This window comes from Aquarana catesbeiana, linkage group LG01, assembly GCF_042186555.1.
Source record: "Aquarana catesbeiana isolate 2022-GZ linkage group LG01, ASM4218655v1, whole genome shotgun sequence".
Lineage (NCBI taxonomy): Eukaryota > Metazoa > Chordata > Amphibia > Anura > Ranidae > Aquarana > Aquarana catesbeiana.
Window position 1 is genome coordinate 628,669,083 of NC_133324.1, and position 22,168 is coordinate 628,691,250.

The 22,168-nt window shown below is 42.1% G+C and overlaps 1 protein-coding gene across 2 annotated transcripts in view; it reads right to left on the minus strand.

Moving 5' to 3' along the window:
- Positions 1-22,168, minus strand: part of PPEF2 (protein phosphatase with EF-hand domain 2) — a 70,991-nt gene that overhangs the window by 32,784 nt on the left and 16,039 nt on the right. For both annotated transcript variants that reach the window (XM_073600970.1, XM_073600965.1), the window contains 6 exons: positions 21,301-21,355; positions 20,081-20,256; positions 17,704-17,818; positions 10,644-10,690; positions 5,032-5,198; positions 4,908-4,944 (listed from right to left, as the gene is read on the minus strand). In XM_073600970.1, coding sequence (XP_073457071.1) covers positions 4,908-4,944; positions 5,032-5,198; positions 10,644-10,690; positions 17,704-17,818; positions 20,081-20,256; positions 21,301-21,355 — 597 coding nt within the window. The remainder of the gene's footprint in view (positions 1-4,907; positions 4,945-5,031; positions 5,199-10,643; positions 10,691-17,703; positions 17,819-20,080; positions 20,257-21,300; positions 21,356-22,168) is intronic.

Here is a 22,168-nt window from a genome sequence, read left to right on the forward strand (position 1 = left end):
GCGGGGAGCAGAGAGATGAAATCATCTCTCCCTGCCCGCCTAACATTACCGCTCTTCTGCCCTCACAGCATACAGAATGTCGGAGGTGCGGCGGGGAGCAGAGAGATGACATCATCTCTCACCGCCCGCCCCGCATCTCTGCTCTCCTGCCTTCACTCAAGGATGTCACTGAACCAGTGTCACCAATGCAGTGAAAATTCTCATCTGGTGGCACTGGCAGGTGATGTGGCAAGTGGCATTCCTCATCTGGTGGCACTGGCAGGTGATGTGGCAAGTGGCATTCCTCATCTGGTGGCACAGGCAGGTGACATGGCAAGTGGCATTCCTCATTTGGTGGCAGGCAGCGTGGTAAATGGCATTCCTCATCTGGTGGCACAGGCAGGTGACGTGGCAAGTGGCATTCCTCATTTGGTGGCAGGCAGCATGCTAAGTGGCATTCCTCATCTGGTGGCACAGGCAGGTGACGTGGCAAGTGGCATTCCTCAACTGGTGGCAGGCAAGCGTGGCAAGTGGCATTCCTCATTTGGTGGCAAGTGGCGTTCCTCATCTGGTGGCACAGGCAGGTGATGTGGCAAGTGGCATTCCTCAACTAGTGGCAGGCAAGCGTGGCAAGTGGCATTCCTCATCTGGTGGCAGGCAGCATGGCAAGTGGCATTCCTCATCTGGTGGCACAGGCAGGTGACGTGGCAAGTGGCATTCCTCAACTGGTGGCACAGGCAGGTGACGTGGCAAGTGGCATTCCTCAACTGGTGGCAGGCAAGCGTGGCAAGTGGCATTCCTCATCTGGTGGCAGGCAGCATGGCAAGTCGCATTCCTCATCTGGTGGCACAGGCAGGTGACATGGCAAGTTGCATTCCTCAACTGGTGTCACAGGCAGGTGACGTGGCAAGTGGCATTCCTCAACTGATGGCACAGGCAGGTGACGTGGCAAGTGGCATTCCTCAACTGGTGGCAGGCAAGCAAGGCAAATGGCATTCCTCAACTGGTGGCACTGGCAGGTGACGTGGCAAGTGGCATTCTTCAACTGGTGGCAGGCAAGCATGGCAAGAGGCATTCCTCATCTGGTGGCAGGCAGCGCGGCAAATGGCATTCCTCATCTGGTGGCACAGGCAGGTGACGTGGCAAGTAGCATTCCTCGACTGGTGGCAGGCAAGCATGGCAAGTGGCATTCCTCATCTGGTGGCAGGCAGCGCGGCAAGTGGCATTCCTCATCTGGTGGCAGGCGACGTGGAAAGTGACACACTCAGGACTCAGAACTGATTCTGCATTATGGTGAGTTGAACTATTTCATTTATATTAAAATGTAATATAAGAAATAATGCGCTTCATTCATTCTGACACCATACAAACCATGGTGCTGTGATGATTGAAGTACCAACAGCAGAACACCAGCTATTGCCCTGATAAATTGCGAAATTCGCTTACTCCCCCCGCGTGTGCGTACATCCCCCCAAGCCCCCCCCCCCCCCCCTCGCCGGGCCTTGGCACAATTTTCTTCCACGCAGCCGGTCCCCGGTGCCAAAAAGGTTGGGAACCACTGTATTAGCATATTTAAATACACTTAACCCATTGAAGCCAAACTCCGGCTCACACCTAATAATCAGTTACAGCTACACTTAGATGGTTTTTCACCTTAATGCAGACAATGCATTAAGGTATAAAAAAAAACCTTCAGCCTGTAGAACCACTTTAAAGTAGAACTATAGGCAAAACTTTCTTTCACATTTTAGAGTAATGCCTTGTACACACGATCAGAAAATTGGATGATTAAAATTGCTTTGGGATTGATCGCACGATAGTCTGATCGTTAGTACACAGCTTTCGACAGCCGATCAGTTCGCCCAACTATATCCGAAGGGACAAACACGAAAACTTTGATCAGACGATAGCCCAGCGAACGACAATTGTTTAATCAGTACAGTGTAATGTGTCTGCTAAAAATTGATAGACAGACACAATCGGAAACACGAAAATAACCCGGAAGGAGATTGGAGAACGTAAACCATGTTCATACCGCGAAAATGCTCCAACATACCAACAGAAAATCGTTTGCAGCCTATCAGAAATATGCCTCTACAATACGAGCGGAAATAGCCAAAAGGAGTGGTAGACACGGGGGTCCACACGTATTTGACATCATTTCCGCTACGAAGCTACGCAAACTGGAAGGTTTTCCAGAATCATACGAAAAAAAAGCGTAAATTTCGCAGAGCGCAAAATGCACTGTTGAGTTCGATATTAGTATTATGCAATGATAAGTCGTATGATTATCTGTTTGTGTGTACGAGGCATTAGGGAGGGATACAACCCCTGTCAGATTTTTTTTCGCCATCTGTGTCTCATTGCGGAGATTTACAGTCACTTCCTGTCCCATAGCCAAACAGGAAGTGAGAGGTAATCCCTGTAAATTAAAGGAATTCCTTGGGGACCCCCAAGTCCCCAGAACTAGTGTCTCCATTGTAAGACTTCTGTATTACGTTTCTGGGGACAACCCAAAATGTGTGATTTTCCTTTACTTTCAATGATAATGGTAAACAGGACAAATAGAGAGGGTGAATCTACGTAATCAGGCATAGACAGCAATAAAAACTGACAGGTGTTCTAATCCCTCTTAACTCCATCCAAAACGAAAACAAAAGTTTTGCCTTTAGTTATACTTTAAGTGGTTTGTCTCATCCATGTAAACTGATACATTCTGTTGGAGAGCTTGTGCTTTTAAAAAAAAACAACAGACTTGCTGGCTGGATCGCCAGATGAAAATTAAGGAAAGAAAGCCTACAAAAAGAAAATAAATACAACTATCACATCCAAGAATTGGTAAAATGCAACGTAAAAAAAAAAATAGCTTTTTGGTTTAATACTGCTTTAACCACTTCAGCCCCGGAAGGATTTACCCCCTTCCTAACCAGAGCACTTTTTTTGCGATTCGGCACTGCGTCGCTTTAACTGACAATTGCGCGGTCGTGCGACTTTGTACCTTAACAAAATTGACGTCCTTTTTTTCCCCACAAATAGAGCTTTCTTTTGGTGGTATTTAATCATCACTGCGCTTTTTTATTTTTTGCACTATAAACAAAAAAAGAGCGAACATTTTGAAAAAAAAAGCAATATTTTTTACTTTTTGCTATAATAAATATCCCCAAAAAATATATAAAAAAACAAATTTCTTTCTCAGTTTAGGCTGATGTGTATTCTTCTACATATTTTTTGGTAAAAAAAAAATCACAATAAGCGTATATTGATTGGTTTGCGCAAAAGTTATTGCGTCTACAAAATAGGGGATAGATTTGTGGCATTTTTATTATTAACTTTTTTTATTAGTAATGACGGCGATCTGAAATTTTTATTGTGACTGCAACATTGCGGCGGGCAGATCGGACGCTTTTGACACTATTTTGGGACCATTGGGATTTATACAGCGATCAGTGCTATAAAAATGCACTGATTACTGTGTAAATGTCACTGAAAGGGAAGGGGTTAAACACTAGCGGGTGATCAAGGGGTTAAGTGTGTTCCCTGGGCGTGTTCTAACTGTAGGGGGGATGGGCTCACTAGAAATTACAGAGATCACTGCTCCCGATCACTGGGAGGAGTAGATCCCTGTCATGTTGCTAGGCAGAACAGGGAAATGCCTTGTTTACATAGGCATCTCCCCGTTCTGCCTATCCGTGTCATGATCGCGGGCCATCGGTGGACATTGTGTCACGCTCCTGCAGCGCGCGCATACCGCCAGCGGCGCGCACACACCCGCTAGCCGCCGATGACTCGGCGACATACGGGTACACTGTTTTGCGCACCCGTACCACTTTGCCAATGTATATCGGCGTGAGCCGGTCGGCAAGTGGTTAATGCAGCTCTGTATTCATTAACACATTAAAGTCATTGTAAACGATCACCTTGTAAAACCATTATGTTTAAAATAGAAGTAAAAAGCAAAAAAATTATAGATATGAAAGAAAACATTATAAATACCCTTTTTAATAAGTGAGTACTTTGCCTCTCTTCTCGGTTGCATAAGAGCTGGGGGAGGAGAACCAGCAGCACACTGAGCTTTGCAGTGAAAGGCTGTGCAAGGGGGGCATGTCAGGACAAGTCTGATCATTTGAGGAGAGCAGGCTGAGTTCCCAGCTAGAGAGCTGATTACAGTGTGCTCTCCTGCTTAGTGTGGTCAGTATTTAATAGAAAAGCAGATGGACTGGCAGGAACACCAGGAATTTCACATAAAGGAAGCAATACAAGGAGACCAGGATACTTTCTCATATAAGTACATGGTACAGCAGGCACATATCAGGAATATGAAATGTTGAGGTAACAATTGCTTTAATAAAGCAAATCTTGCAGTACAGATGATAACATTGGCTTTCTTGGAAGATTACTGGGGGAATGCAAAGCAGGAAAAATCCTGTGAGAAAACATTTCAGTTCATTGCAAGAGTGTCTTTTCGCAAGATTTTGGCTGCTGTGTATTCCCCGGGAACTTGCTGGAAGGAGTGTGACGCCATTTTCCTTAAGGCTCGGTTCACACCTAAACCGGCTGCAGATCGCACAGCAACGCTGTCCGTCCCTGTTCTCCATTTCAGGGACGAATCAGAGCAGAATCTTTGCCTGAATTCGGCCCTGAAACGGAGCCAAAGACGCACAGCGTTTCTGTGCAGTGCGCTCCGCAGCTGCCCCGGAGATATGTGAACCGGTTCCATAGAGAGCTAATCACATTATCCTGCTATGCGAATTGGATGCGGTAATACCCACATCCAATTCGCATAGGAGTGAACCCAGCCTTAAAGTTACATTTTGCATTTAGGAACATCAAGTGATTTTCAAAGGGGGAGGGGTCTTGGACAGTATATGTGGACCTTACATTTTACTGCAAGGTACAGTTGTTAAATGTAATACGTTTCACATGCATACCTTATATTTTTTCATGACTTCTTTTGTAAATCCATACCTGAAAAACACAATATAAATCACTATTTTATTGCAAATACATATATCAGTGGCATAAAATACTGATTTAATGTTTTGTAGACCCTACCTTAAATTGACTATATAGTCTTCATGATTTCCTCGGTTTAAATGGACAGACTTTGGGTAGACCAGCAGGAATGCAAAAAGGATCATCAAGATCTCAATCGACTGTTTGCCTCTATCTACAAAGTCCCCATTGAATATATAAGGCTTCTCTGCTGATGGGAGACCATTCTGAAAACACCAAGAGAACATTTTTTTTAGGTAACAACACAAAACACTTTTATGTACAGTTTCCGAACATTTTTTATTTAAAGTGGTTCTAAAGGCAGGGCATTTTTTACCTTATTGCATTCCCTGCATTAGGATAAAAAATGTCCCATTAGCTATATCACCCCCTCACTTCCCTTAGGCTACTTTCACTCTTTCAGGCGCTTTAGCGCTAGAAATAGCCTCTGAAAAGCGCTTGAAAAGCGCCTCCCATTCATTGCAGTGTGACTTTTCACACTGGGGCTCTGCGCTTGCAGGAGGTTACGAAAAGTCCTGCAAGCAGCATCTTTGGGGCGGTTTGGGAGCCCTGAAAATAGCGCTCCCAAAACGTCCTGCTCTTTGCAATGAATGGGCAGCGCTTCCAAAGTGCCGCAAAACTGGACTTTTCACATTTTTTGGGTAAAAAGTTCCCCTCTAGTGGCTGAAATAGCATCAAAGCGCCGCAAAAACGAGCAGCGCTTTAGAGCTAACGGCCGGGCGCTGCCAGGGGTCTAACTACTTACCTGAGACCTATGTGGATCCAGTGCTGTGCCTGAGTGCAGCAGCGCTGCTCTCTTTTTTTCCCTCCTTATAGGACTCAGTAAGAGCAGTGGGAGCCATTGGCTCCTGCTGCTGTTAGTCCGATCCTGTGAGGAGGGAGCAGGGGGCAAGTTGCTCAATAGAAACAAACACAGCCTGGCTCCGGAGCAAACCCCGTAGGTGCGCCCCATTAGGATAGGAAGCAGGTTCCTATGCTGGGGCACCAAGAAGAGGAGGAGCCGACGGTGCTGGCTGGAGACCTGACAAGAAAAGGATCGGGATTGGGGCCGCTTTGTGCGCTTTGTACAATACCATTAGACAGAGCAGATGAGTATAACATGTTTATTATTTAATTTTACAATCGCTTTAATGATCTACTTTTAAATATGGCTCTTATTCAGGGGTGTCCAACCCATGGCCCACTTGCCGCCCCAGAGAGTTTAGCATGCAGCCCTGGCCTGTCTGGAGAGACGCTGGAGATGCCATACAAGCACAGCAGCTACAGAAGCCGATACAGACAAGCCCACGTGTATAGGGATGCCTGCAAACAGAGCAGCCACGGCAGCTTACATTGACAAGCCTGGAAAATGCACGCCTGGAGGGATGCCGGGACTGTCATGTGTGCAATAGCACCGGCAGCAGGGAATATGGGGGCGACAGATAAGTAAATACTGCATAGCCAGACCTAGGGGTCTGCATGGTCAGACCTCCCCCCCAGATTTCAATTGATACATGCACAATGGCGATTAGGGCTGGTGCGAAATGTAGTGGCAGTTCCTCCTGCGGCTCTCAGCAGGTAGTTGCAGCTGCCAGCCCCTTTCACTACAATGACAGTTTGCCAGCAGCCGCACCCATTCGGGGCTCTCTACACAGGCACCGATTACCTGCGGTGATCACTGCTGGATGCACTTTGTCCACTTTTCAAATCTCAGCTAGTGTCAGCCTTGCTGGCTGGACTACAGAACTCCTCCCAAACCTCTCCCCTTTCTGTCCTTCTCCACACTCATACATTGATTTTGTTTCACATAATTTGTAATAAAAACATATTTGCCATTCTGAAGCTTCCCTCCAACCACTTTGCATACTATGTTATATTTAATGTGATTCTGTACTTGTCAATTATGCTGCAGAAATCTCCCTCTACTAAGCCTGGCTGCATCCATTTTACCTGGGGGCAGCTGAAGCTGCTGCCTGTTCACTTTCTGGATTTACACAGACACACACCTCCAGCTCTGCAGCTCTCATTGGCCTTCTTATGACTCATCTCCCCTCCCTTCCTGGCAAACTCTCACAAGAGTGAGAGAGAGAGCTGTGCATGATGTCATAAGCATAGGCTAATGACCAGACAAGAAAGAGGAAGTGGGCTGTGTAAGGTATTTACTGGCAGAAAAAAAAATGTTTTACTATCCAAAGTTAAAACAACAAGGGCAGAGGATTTAATAGATGGAAAGATGAAAAAATGACTGAAGATCTGCGTTAATGCAGAATCAACCTTTTGCCAAGCTGAAAGCTTTAGACCCTTTTTGGAGGGCTTCTGCTCAGGAAAAACTGTTTAAAAAAGCTACACAAATACAAGTATGCTATAAGGGGCACGTCGATTCCGCCCTTTAATGATATGGGGACGGGTGGGGCCATCTTCCCCTCACTCAAGGGGCGTGAGAGACATATAGCTTCTGACGATCATTACACACATCTCCTTGAATATGTCCTGTTATGGTACAGGTACATAGATGACCTGTTCATAGTATGGACCGATACCATAGATAAACTGTTGGAGTTTATTCAGACCTTGAACGACAATAGTTTTAACCTCAAATTTACATTTAGTTTTGACAATAGTCGGATCCCCTTGTTGGATCTCTCTATTATCAAACAACAGGACGGTACAATAGGCACAGACTTGTACCGCAAACCAACGGCTGGTAATACACTTCTTTATGCGTCTAGTGCCCATCCACGTCCACTAGTGTGGAGCATTCTGTATGCCTGCGAAGAAACTGTACTCTAGAGAGAGATTTCAGGATTCAAGCCAATGCTTTACGTGACCGTCTGTTACTCAGAGGTTATTCACGTACTAAGCTAAGAAATTCGTTTAATCGAACACTAGCACGCACCAGGAGCTCTTTACTGTATACTCCACCCAAACCCCCATCAACAGATAGAATCAAATTCATCACTAAGTACTCTGCCCATCATCAACAACTTAGAATGATACTATCGAACCATTGGCATTTACTGACGGACCACCATGTCCTGAGCAGACATGTGAGATCTACTCCAGAACTGGTGTTCCCGGAGAGCATCTTCGTTAAGAGACCATTTGACTAACAGCCATTACCAACCATCCAAGTGATCTGTTGCAGAACCCAGTGGAACCTTCCAATGTGGGGATTGCCCCCTGCTGCTCTTGCATTCTCGAGGGGAGGAGGTTCCAGTTACCCAATGGTGAGACTCTTTCACCTCGTATCTTTTCCAATTGCGGCACTATGGGGGTGATTTACCTTATGCTGTGTAAGTGTAAGGCCTTCTATGTAGGCAAAACTATACGAGAACTCCGACAGAGAATCGGGGACCACCTACAGTATTCTATTCCGTCAATGGTAAACTGACCACCGTAGGCCGACACATTGGACTGCACCACCGCCTTGGTGTTACGGCTGTCAAATTTTTGGTCCTTGAAGTAGTCCAACAGAGCCCTAGAGAGGGTGATTGGGATAGGATGATTTTACAGAGAGAAACTCTGTGGATCGAACGTCTCAATGCTACCCCCCCCCCCCCCAGGCCTCAACGAGATGATATCTTATAAACCGTTCTTGTAGGTTATTTGCAATTCCCTTCTCTCCCCCCTCCTTATTCCGTCCCCCTTTCCCCTTCCCATTCCCCTCTCCCCTCCCTATCCTTCCCACCCCTATCCTATGGGTTTCCTTTGTGTACCTCTGTCAACCATTGCAGCAATTCTCTACTGGCCTATTACACCTCAGGTTACCTGGCTGTCCATAACTGCCCTTGAACTAGGTCAGTAATAGTCAAATTTCCAAAATGTTTTATTTTTAAATAAAGTTCTATTATAGATTTGGGACTATTTAGCCCCTCATTATTTCTTGTAATTAATGTGTTTTTTCTATGCACTACTGTTGTGTACATTTGATGAAATTAATTTGGGTTGTTGCTTCCCCAGCACACCTAGCCAGTCTCTCCCTGGTTGTTTGTTTTTTCTCCCCAGCGGCGGACATGTGACTCCCCTGGTGAGGATGGTTTCCCTCTGTGGGAACCACCCCTCTCTTGCGCTGCCTGAGTTTTGGGCTTTCCAGCCCATTTGACATAGACGGCGCGTGCTTGCGCAGTAGCATGTTAATTCGCACCTGTGCAGTGCGGGGAGCCAGACCCGATGATGTCACATGCCCCCGTCACTGGGATCCTTGAGGCCAAGCCTTGGCGGATTTACTCCCTGCCCCTTTCTTGCATCAACTTTTTATTCGTTTTACTTTTACAGACCCGTCTGACGCTTATAGGCTCTAGCCTGGCCACAGATAGAGGGACCCCTTACCAGGCGCTTGGTTCATGTTTAATGAACCTTCAGCTTGCAACTACCCACTGGTGATTTAGGATTACAACATATTCCAGCCACCACCATCTGAGATACCTTATATATGGTGCATTCTCTCTTTCTGCCTGCCATGCCTTCTTCTTTTCCCCCCTGGAGCTTTGTACATATTTGTTGAATAGATCTTTAAAGATATCGATGCAGGTAGGTTTTGATTTTCTATTAGGTATATATGCACTTCCTCTTCTTCACTGCCCATTCCCCTCACCCCCCCTTTTCTTCCCCCCCTTTTCTTCCCCCCCTCACATCCTCACCCAACAACCTACCCACCCTTCTTCCAACACTTTTTTCACTATAAATCCCTTTATTGTTAAAATCTGAGCGACTGCTCTGTATATATCTATTCCTACCCCTATTTAGGTTCAATTCCGCATAATCCCCCTTGTCCGCCGCGGGGGGGAGGGGCTTTTTGAACAGCTGGGCTTTGTACCTGGCGATTGACCTGTTGGGTAAGCAACTTCTCAACGTTACCGCTGAGCTCTATCTGTATACACTATGCTTTTGTAATTATGTTTATTGTTCTTGTGTTTTTTTTGATTATTTGTTTTATAGATTATTATAGATTATTAAGTGGTCTATGTATCGTGAAACCAGTAGACTGGTTAATCTATGAAAAACTCCATCAACAGATATGTCTTGGGAAAACCTTTGAGTATTTGTATATTGTTTTTTGAAACTTTTTTAATGTGATTTATGTATGTCTTTTTTATGTATGTCTGTAATAAATGAATACATTTTTATTCAAGATTTATTTTTCTGTGTACCAGTACCGAGATAGTCCACCACAAAACTTTGTGAGTTGGAGTATATGTTTGGCCAGTCTCAGCAACTGTCCTCACGCTTCTATCCCTTCCCTTTCTTCCAGGTGCATAAGAACAAAAAGTGTGCAAAGTCTTACTGTTAACTTTCTTTTGTCTTTATTTCTTTCATTTCCTATTCTTTCTATAATTATATTTATTAAATAAATGTTAGAAAAGGCAAATATTATTCCTATTTTTATTCTGGTAGATCACCTTTATTTGTAGACAGTGACACTGCTTGAATAAAAATGTTATGCTTGCTTGCTTATGCTTGTTGAAAAAAATTAACAATTCCCATAGTGGTAGTCATTTTTTCAAATAGCTCCATAAGGGGTATACAGGTACGAGAACTGAAGTGAATCGAGAAAGCTGAAGAAGGTAATTTATAATCAAGAATGGGTTGGAACATTGTGTGCCTATGTGTGAGCTCAACGATAAAGCACATTTTAGAACAGTACCATAAAAATGCTTATTTTTACCACACACCTTGTAAAATATCAAAAATAAATCATCCAGACGCCCATGCAGGTCCCCTTGAGAAAAAACAGAACATTAAAATTAACATGCATAGGATGAAGGAATTTGTTTTTTTGTTTCTTTTGTTACAAATACTGAATTAAGCAATAATAAATCTGTACAATACAATATTATGCTTTTTTCCTTACCCATCATTTAGAAATTTTATAGTTAATGAGTTAATGTTCTAAAAAGAAAGATTAAATGCAGAAAACATTTCAAGAATTGGTGATAATATTTTTCTATGGTATGATTTGCCTTTGTATCTGTATCTGAGACATAACTTACACCCAATTACAATATACAGTGTACCTATGCACATAATACACATATACTGATATATACACATACTGGATAAATATACAATGTAGTAAGCTCTCCCTCTCTGTTAAAGCCTCTATGGAGCTTTGTAGAGGAGGGAGGGATCTTGTGATTATTGGCTTTGGCCTTCCATTGGCTTTGGCCTGACCATGATGTTTCCTGATTGTTAAGGAGCGGGCGGCCGCTTCATACCCCTTGAAATGTTCCACATTTTGTCATGTTACAACCGAAAAGTAAATGTATTTTATTGAAGAGGGTGAAATATGATATATGGTTGTCAATTTTTTTTTACAAATAAATATCTGAAATGTGTGGCATGCATTTGTATTTAGTCCCCTTTACTCTGATACCCCTAACTAAAATCTAGTGGAACCAATTGCGCTCAGAAGTCACCTAATTAGTAAATAGAGTCCACCTGTGTATAATTTAATCTCAGTATAAATACAGCTTTTCTGTGAAGCCCTCAGAGGTTTGTTAGATAACCTTAGTGAACAAACAGCATCATGAAGGCCAAGGAACACACCAGACAGGTCAGGGATAAAGTTGTGTAGAATTTAAAGTGGGGTTAAGTTATAAAAAAAATCCCAAGCTTTGAACATCTCACAGAGCACTGTTCAATCCATCATCCAAAAATGGAAAGAGTATGGCACAACTGCAGACCTACCAAGACATGGCCATCCACCTAAATCCACTGAAACATGGTGGTGGCAGCATTATGTTGTGGGGATGCTTTTCATCAGCAAGACCAGGGAAGCTGGTCATAGCTGATGGCAAGATGGATGGAGCCAAATACAGGTCAATCTTAGAAGAAAGCCTGTTAGAGTCTGCAAAAGACTTGACCTGAGGCAGAGGTTCACCTTCTAGCAGGACAATAACCCTAAACATACAGCCAGAGCTACAATGGAATGGTTTAGATCAAAGCATATTCATGTGTTAGAATGGCCCAGTCAAAGTCCAGACCTAAATCCAATTGAGAATCTGCGGCAAGACTTGAAAATTGCTGTTCACAGACGCTCTCCATTCAATCTGACAGAGCTTGAGCTATTTTGCAAAGAAGAATGGGCAACAATGTCACTCTCTAGATGTGCAAAGCTGGTAGAGACATACCCAAAAAAACTTGTAGCTGTAACTGCAGCGAAAGGTGGTTCTACAAAGTATTGACTCAGGGGGGCTGAATACAAATGCACGCCACACTTTTCACATTTATTTGTCAAACATTTTAAAAACCATTTATCATTTACGTTTTTGGTTGTAACATGACAAAATGTTGAAAATTTCAAGGGGTATGAATACTTTTTCAAGGCACTGTATATAATGTACAATGTAGTAAGGTCTCCCTCTCTGTTAAAGGCTCTATGGAGCTTTGTAGAGGAGGAAGGGATGTTTGGCTTTGCCCTTTGGTCCCTATATAAGCTTTTGCAAGTGAGGAAACTGAAGATTCTAATCTGGAAGCATCACACAGCAAAATCCATAGTTTATGGCAGAAGTTCCTGGTGGGGACATGCTATTTTTTAGATTCTCAGGAATGCTTGAAATTCAAAAGAAATCTTTGCTATGAAGTATGGGTTCCTTTGGCCCACCACACCACAAGTTAACTAGCTATCCTAATTTGCTCATCAGGCCCTATTGCACTAAGATATATTTTCTAAATGTTACCCTAACAATGCCTCAAAACCCCTAAAGTGTATGGTAAGCAACTTTTCTTAAGTTTTGAATAGAGTGGGAAAGGGTTAGACCAGTGGTAGGCAACCTTAGAGAGATGGAGATCTACTTGAACAACACTGATGAAGATCACAGGGCATGGTATTCTGTTGTTAGGGCCGCTTCACACCAGAACGCAATGCCAGAAAGGCATGTTCCATGTGTGTTTCCTGCACCATGTTCAAAACTTTTGGATGATACATTTTTAACCCCAAATGTCAATCGCAAACGCAGTGTACACAAAAAAAGTATTATAAGAGAGTGCAGGGTTTGGGAGTGCGTTACACTCTGAATGCAGGGTTCAGGAGTGCATTATGCTTAGAATGCAGGGATTGGGAGTGTGTTACGCTTAGAATGCAGGGATCGGGAGTGAGTTGCGCTCAGAATGCAGGGATTGGGAATGTATTGTGCTCAAAATGCAGGGATTGGGAGTTTGTTGCTCTCAGAATGCAGGGATCAGGAGTGCGTTATTCTCAAAATGCAGGGATCAGGGGTGTTTTTGCGCTCAGAATGCAGGGATCAGGAGTCCGTTGCGCTCAGAATGCAGAGATCAGGAGTGCGTTGCACTCAGAGTGCGTTGCACTCAGAATGCAGAGATCAGGAGTGCATTACACTAAGAATGCAGAGATAAGGAGTGCATTATGCTCAGAATGCAGGCATCGGGAGTGTGTTGCTCTCAGAATGCAGGGATCAGAAGTACGTTATTCTCAGAATGCAGGGATCAGGAGTGCAGTGCGCTCAGAATGCAGAGATCAGTAGTGTATTACACTCAGAATGCAGAGATCAGGAGTGCATTACACTCAGAATGCAGAGATCAGGAGTGCATTACATTCAGAATGCAGGGTTAAGGAGTGCGTTATTCTCAGAATGCAGGGATCAGGAGTGCGTTGCGCTCAGAATGCAGGGATCAGGAGTCCGTTGCGCTCAGAATGCAGAGATCAGGAGTGCGTTGCACTCAGAATGCAGAGATCAGGAGTGCATTACACTAAGAATGCAGAGATAAGGAGTGCATTATGCTCAGAATGCAGGCATCAGGAGTGTGTTGCTCTCAGAATGCAGGGATCAGAAGTACGTTATTCTCAGAATGCAGGGACCAGGAGTGCAGTGCGCTCAGAATGCAGAGATCAGTAGTGTATTACACTCAGAATGCAGAGATCAGGAGTGCATTACACTCAGAATGCAGAGATCAGGAGTGCATTACATTCAGAATGCAGGGTTAAGGAGTGCAATATGCTCAGAATGCAGAGATCAGGAGTGCGTTGCGCTCAGAATGCAGGGATCAGGAGTGCGTTGTGCTGAGAATGCAGGGATCAGGAGTGCATTACGTTCAAAATGCAGGGATCAGGAGTGCGTTGCGCTCAGAATTCAGGGATCCTTCCCATTGCATCCTACCTGTGCACACAGGAAACCGAGAGGCAGCACAGTTCTGAACAGGGGGTGGGAGCAGGAGCTGGCAGAGTGACCTTTCATATTAACAAGCTGGTGATTGGTTGCTTAGACCTAGCAACCAATCACCTGCGGGTTAGCTTGAAAAGTTAACTTGGCCAGCTCCTCCCCCCTGCCCTCTGTCCTGAGCTTTGCTGGTTCTCGCTCTCCGCTGTTCACTGAAGACAGCGGTGGAGGCAGAGGTGGGCTCCGGGAGAGGAGCAGGCAGAGGAAGGAGAGAGAGCAGGCAGGAGTCGGTGGCGCAGACCCGTTCCCAGTCTTCCTGTCACCTATCCACGGTTGACAGGTAGCCTGAGATCAACGGGGTGCCGACCCTGGGGTTAGTCCATTGGCAAAGTTTTTTTTTTCCCCTTAATCACTTCAGTCTGAGAAGGATTTGCCCCCCTTCCTGAGCCATTTTTTGCCATACGGCACCGCGTCTCTCTATCTGACAATTGCACGGTCGTGCGACGTTGTACCCAAACAAAATGTCAATGTCAAAACTCTGCATTTTTTACTTATTTTTTACTTTTTGCTATAATAAATATCCCAAATTAAAAAAAAAAAAATTCCTTCCTCAGTTGAGGCAGATATGTATTCTTCGCAATTAGTGTATATTGATTGGTTTGCGCAAAAGTTACAGGGTCTACAAAATAGTGGATAGCTTTATGGCATTTTTATTATTTTTTTTACTAGTAATGGCGGTGATCTGTGATTTTTATCGTGACTGCGACATTGTGGCAGACAGATCGGACACTTTTGACACTATTTTGGCACCATTGACATTTATGCAGCCACTGATTACTATATAAATGTCATTGGCAGGGAAGGGGTTAACACTAGGGGGCGATCAAGGGGTTAAATGTGTTCCCTGTGTGTGTTCCAATTGAAGGGGGATGGGGAAGGAGACTGATCGATGTTCTAATATACAAATGAACACACGATCTGTCTTCTCTCCCCTGACAGGACATGTTTACACACACACATATCCCCGTTCCTGCTCTGTAAGGAGCAGCCACGAGTGTGCCGGCGGACCAGTTTTTCAAGTGTCAAATGTTTTTTTTAGCTAACTGTATATTACTGTCCAATAAACCATAGTCATTTGTGAATCAAATACTTAACCACTTGAATCCTGGGCACTGTTTTAAATGTTGCAGGGACAGCAGCCATGTGTCCTGGTGCAGATCTAAAATAACACTCGACTTAGCGGGTCCTGTGGGTCTAGTGCTAGAACAGCCAACAGTCAGTGATAGCTGGGGTCCAATGCTAATGGCTTGTACACACAATCAGAAAATCGGATGAAAAATATGGTTTTCGAAGCAATTGAACAATAATCAGATTGTTAATACATAGCTTTCGAGAGCCAATCATGACAATTCATGCAAAAGTATCCGATGGTACAAACACAGAAAATGTTCTCGTACAATACCAGATCGTACGATTTTAATCAGTACAGTTGTCATTCAAAAATGCAATACAAATACACTACAACACATTACATCACTTACAAATTTTTATTCTGTCATACAAGAATTGTCATAAATGTAGTATACTCTTCATTTTCGATATGAGGCTAGCATGCAACATAAAAAAAAAAGTGGAAGATCATTCGTCCGATAATCTAATCGTGTGTACCAGGCATAAGCGCAGGATTTGAAACAATCTCATTTAATTATAATTTTGCTACACAACACCCCATTAACACAACACCCCAAGGGGTTAATCCTCTGCATTGTTTAAAAAGGTTTGAACCTGTCTTCTCTGATCCTCCCTTTCTTCCACTGTCCCCAATCCATCTCCTGAACAGAGGGTAGGGTACAAACTGCACTTGCTCAGTTTGGTGTGTATTGCTAGAGAGTTTTTTTTTCTTGGGAGAGTGCATGTGATCAGCACAGGGCCAATCAGCACTGTCCAGACAGAGGGTCATGGGTCCTGCAGCCTCATAGAACAGTCAGAGCTGAATGAAAACACCTTCTGCAAGCGTTAACCAGACACTCATAGAAGTCGCAAGACTGCTCTAACTGCTGATGAAAAAGGGTATTTAGCAGTTTATATTTACTTAAACGATTGCATTTCTATGTTCTGTGTATTGTGGAAGACCAGGTATGGTGAATGCAGGGTGCTGGGTTTAGTAACACTTTAAGTTTATGTCAATATTATGCTGACAATTTACGAAAACCAATTTTTCTCCTATGCATACATTGTAACACACATACGCTCTCTGTGAGTTCTGCTATGTTACATAAAAAAAATCACACTAATATGATATCATTTAATCAGCAGACTTTGCTGAATATATTTTGTGGTAACTATATGGGGGTGCACAAATTATGTAAATGTTGCATTGGGAAAAATTACAGGAAAATACATTTTTTCTTCTCTATTCCAATTCATTCACAATAAAAACCAAGTAAATAAGTATATACTTATCCAAATTTGCTACCAAATGAAAGCCTATCTGCCCCCCCCCCCCCCAAAAAAAACTATGTATACTACATTAGGGTAAAATGCAAAAGTTAAAAGGTATAATGTGTGAAACCAAGACATTGCTAAAACAAAAAAACGGCTCTGGGACTCAAGGGTATTTGGAGAGAAAAAGGCTTGGGGACTCAAGTGACCGACTCTTTCCCCACTTTGTCCCTCTAAAATTGTTCAGAATAGCTTGCAATACTATGTATAATCCTACTCCAAAGAAATAACAAGAAAGGTATGAAATGTGTTTTTTTTTAATTATTTTTAGCCATGCTGTGTGAATACATAAACATGTAGTGGGGGGGTTCTCAAATTTGACTGCAAAAGTAGTAAAATTTACTACAATCAAATCAAGTACTGCAAAAGTAGTAATACACCTTAAACACCCCCCCCCCCCTTTTGTAGAACAACGACAGTTGTAATAGGTAAAAGTGAAATTAATATAAAGAAGCATATGTTTGTAACCATCTTTTATACTGACAGCGGGCCTAAGCACCACTTTCAATAACAGTGAGCAGGCAGGCTCTCTATTGCAGAAGAGGCAAGCAATGGGGGTTATTTAAGGAAAATCCACTTTGCACTACAAGTGCACTTGGAAGTACAGTCGCTATAGATCTGAGGGGGACATGCAAGGAAAAAAAAAACAGCATTTTAGCTTGAACACGATTGGATGTTAAAATCAGCAGAGCTTTCCCTCATTTCAGATCTACCCCTCAGATTTAGAGCGGCTGCACTTCCAAGTGCACTTTCAGTGCAAAGTGGATTTGCCTTTCGTAAATAACCCCCAATGTCTCTTCTACAATAAAAGACACCTACCTGCCTGCTCACGGTCTGCTTTGGAATGTACACTGAGCTGCAGTTTACATTCCGGCACAGCACCCATGTTTCGGGATGATTGTACTCTAGCACATGTGTAGGAGTGACGTCATTCCATGCCGGCCAATGAAGAAGGCCACAGCCTGCCACCCAGAAGAAGCTGGGTAGAAGATGCTGATGTTGGCGAGGAACATTGGACTGTTGAATGAGAACTAAGTATCGTGGACTTTAGCTCCACTTTAATACTTGAGCTGAGCAAGCATACTAAAAGCAATCTTTAAGAATATTTTCTTACCACAAATAGTTATTTCTTTGCTGTAACTTGTCATGATGCGTTTTATATTTGGCAGTTGTTTGAGATGCTTTCTTGTCTCATTTAACAGATGTAGCACATAACGAGCGTGGAGCTGCTACTAGGAGGAAAAGTTAGAGAATCAGATAATAACAATACAACCAAAAACAGTTTCTCAGTTTCAAACACTTGATTTCAGAGGTAAATGATTTACTAAAGGCAAATTGGCTGCTCGCATTACAAGGGAATTTTGCTTTGGCTTAGTGAAGTGAAAATTTACTTCACAAAGAATTTTTTTAATGTATTTTTAGGTTTTGATTGGAGTTTGCAATTTACCATTAGGAAAAAAATCCATATGTCTAGTGAAGCAGTACGTGCTATGTGATATCTCAATATAGAGGTTGGGACTTAAACTGGTACTTAACTCAGGGCCCTGCGTTCATTATATCTGGTATCCAATAGTACACAGAACATGGAAATGCAATAGTTTTAGTAAGTACAAACTGCTAAATAACTTTTTTTCATCAGCAGTTAGAGCAGTCTTATGACTTCTATCAGTGTCTGGGTAAAGCTTGCAGGAGGAGTTTTCATTCTACTCTGGCTGACCTATAAGGCTGCAGTTCCCCTGACCCTCTGTCTGGACAGTGCTGATTGGCCCTGTGCTGATCACATGTACCCTCCCAAGAAAAAAAACTTAGGGACTATGGCAAAAGGGGGGGGGGGGGGAGGGGGGCAGAGAAGACAGGATAAACAGCCTTTTTTTACACAATGCAAAGGATTAACCCCTTAGGTTCCACAGTGAGTAAAACAAGCATGGTTTACTGCATATACAAAAATAAAAATAAAATAAAAGTGCACTGTCAGTTAAAAAATATCAAACTCTATCAATAGTGACCACATTGATAGTCAAATCAACAGGGTGAATTATCTTGCTCAAACTAGCAAATTGGTAACAGTGAATAGAAACAAGAAATAAAACAAACCTGCGTCATCCACATAAAATGTGTCCATATTGTTCATTACTCAAAATCTACTGTGCAATATGTCTTAAAGACGCCAATGTATGTATCAGCATAAATGTCCAAAAACATTAAAAAAAAAGTGTCCAAACCAATAAAAAAAAAAAAAGACACACATATGAGTAAAGGTGCACTGTTCTCAGTTTACCTTCACATTGACACCCAATGAAGTGCTTCTGTGTTTCACCAGTGCTCAAAAATAGAAAAAATGGCCTCTTGCCAAATCAAATGAAATTAAAAAGAAGGATGACATGCAGTACGTCCAAAAAATTATTTGTTTAATAAAATAAATGCACTTACAGCAATTAGATAAAAAATAAGCGTTAGAGAGAGGGGTCCGACTGCGGCTTACACCACTAAGTACGAAGCACAGTAACATCTTAGCTCCTATCTCCTTCCGACGCGTTTCCCCGTATAAGGCTACATCTGGGATTGGAGAGCACTGGTGGAACACAGAAGCACTTTATTGGATGTCATTATTAAGGAAAACTGGGAACAGTGCACCTTCACTCATCTGGTTGTCGTTTTTTGAAAAATCGTCTGGACACAATTTTTTTTTTTTATTTGTTTTTGGACATTTATGTTGATCTATCACATTGTTGTCTTTGAAACATATTGCACAGTAGATTTTGAGTAATGAACAATATGGACACTAGGTGACACATTTTACATAGATGACACATTTTTGTTTTATTTTTTGTTCTTATTCACTGTTACCAATTTGCTAGTTTGAGCAAGATAATTCACCACGTTGATTTGACTATAACTGTGGTCACTATTGATAGAGTTTGATATCTTTTAACTGACAGCACACATTTTTATTTTGATAGAGCTTGATATATTTAAACTGACAGCGCACATTTTTATTTTGATAGAGTTTGATATCTTTTAACTGACAGCGCACATTTTTATTTTGATAGAGTTTGATATCTTTTAACTGACAACGCACATTTTAATTTTGATATAGTTTGACATATTTTAACTAACAGCGCACATTTTTATTTTTGCCTACTTTCCAGTATTCAGGGAATTTTTAAGTGCAGCAGTCGGTTGTTTTTATATATAATTTACTGCATATACAGACTGAATTTACTGTTGTGTGTACTATTTAGTAGCACTTTAAGTGGAAGGATCTGTTCGGTTGCAGTCCTCCTATGCTGCAATTGGAGGACTGCAACCATTCATCCATAGCTGAACTATTAGAGTAGGCTAAAGTAACCCCTTGTGAGATTGGTAACTTAGCTTTCAAAGATCTTGTATCCTTTAATGTATTATACAATAATTTATACAGAATAATACAAATAAATGTTGAAATGGTGCATTCTGAGATGCACTAGAATAAGCGATCAAGTTATACTTACTTGCTTCTGTTTGAAAGACTCCACTAAGGCCGCTGCATGGCTTGGCTTTAAAGGAAAGGTCAGTTTAGGACCCGTGTAAGACTCTGGCACCTCAATAGATTCATAATCACAATATTTCTCCAACTCAGTGTCTTTCAAGTTTTCTTCTTCAGTGAACATACGGCAGATAAAATTCCCTTTAGGAAGTTAGAATGTCACATAACAATTTAAAAAAAGGGTGTAATAAGGTAGGATAGCACAATAATACACAAAATATTCTGGCTATCCATTTATTTAAGTCTCATTGTTATTTTTAATTAGAATGTATTTATCAACCCATATGTCTGAAGATGGGAGTGTACAAGAGTTCACTGTTGATTACTGGATTATGATCCAAGCATTAGAAGCACAATAAAGCTCAATATATACAAGAACCATGCACAATTTAAAATGGTTGCATGGCAGCTTATTATTTCCCTCTCATCGGTTGAAAATATTCCTATAGCTACAGCATAATCAGCAGTGTCCTAGAGTTCTTATGCCGCGTACACACAACCGGACTTTCCGGCAGAAAAGGTCCGACGGAATCATTTCGTCGGACATTCTGATCGTGTGTGGGCCTCATCTGACTTTTCCTTTCGAAAATTCTGACGGACCTAGAAATAGAACATGTTTCAAATCTTTCCGACGGAATCAATTCCTATCGGGAAAACCGCTCGTCTGTATGCTATTCCGACGGACCAAAAACAACGCAAGGGCAGCTATTGCTACTGGCTATTGAACTTCCTTTTTCTAGTCCCGTCGTACGTCATCACGTTCCAAACGATCAGACTTTGGTGTGATCGTGTGTAGGCAAGTCCATTTCAGCGGAACTCCGTCGGAACTCCGTCGGAAAGACCGTCGTAGTCTATTCTGAGGGAAAGTCCAGTCGTGTGTACGCGGCATTAGAGGATATTGAAGCATTCACACCAATCTCTGCTTTTATATATGAGCCCCCATCCCCACATGTACCCATATTACATGGAGCACATAAAGCTATTGCTACATATTTTTTTTTTCGAAAGGCTAGCCATTTGCAAGAGGTGCCAGATGTATAATGCCTCCAATAAAAGATTTTTCCCACAAAGCATATAACAATTCACAAAGGTTTCTGCAGGGACCCTCTACTTAACAGATCTGGGGAGAAAATTTCTTGCTTGTCACAGTCACATACACTTCAATTTAATTGATTCGAAACTTACTCTCCTTGCTATCTGGAGTAAAATGGTCCATGAGAAAGTTGAAGAAATCATAAAGCTGCAAAAATTAAAACAAAAGTTAGAGAAAACAAGCAGGAAGGAAAAAAAATAACATGAACTAGAATATAGACACATGCCTAACCTAACTCTTTTTATAAGTTCCATAGTTCATTTAGTACTTATCTTAATGCTTTACCAAATAATAATAATATTGATAATAAAAATGAAAAAATAATACACTTTAAAAACATTGTACTGAGATTGGTATGTAATTTTTTTAATGTTTGCATTTTTGTATTTTATTTTTAACACATAGCAATGTATTGTGTGGGGATTTATTATTCACATTTATGTTTTTTACATTAGAGGTTTTTAATGCAGCAGCAATGTAACATTAAAGTATATAATCTTATTTTCGTTTTCACATTTATTTTTCACATTTATGCTATTCTCTACAGCAGGGACTGGGTTTCATATTGAAATAATATACATTACATTAATCTAAGCCATCTTTATTTATTTTAACCTGCCCATACTCATTTTTTTCTGTTCAGCCAACAGATTCCTCCATCCTGGAGGAATCCTCCCTTCCCACCGTGACATTGTATTCTGACAGCAGGACCCACAGCTATGGGTGATAGATTTTTTTTTCCAACATGTCCCAGAGGTCATTCAATGATCACTTTCTGTTGAGTGGGCATGGCCACACGCCGATTGAAATGTGGCTAGTCCCAGGTGTACCAGCCACATTTCGAACAGGGTATGACCAGCTTTGGCTGAGCTCAGAAGTGTGTTGACAAGATTAAAGTCTCTTGAATGAATCATACCTGGAAATCTGGGTCATCAAGGCATTAATAAGGCTTATTGCTAA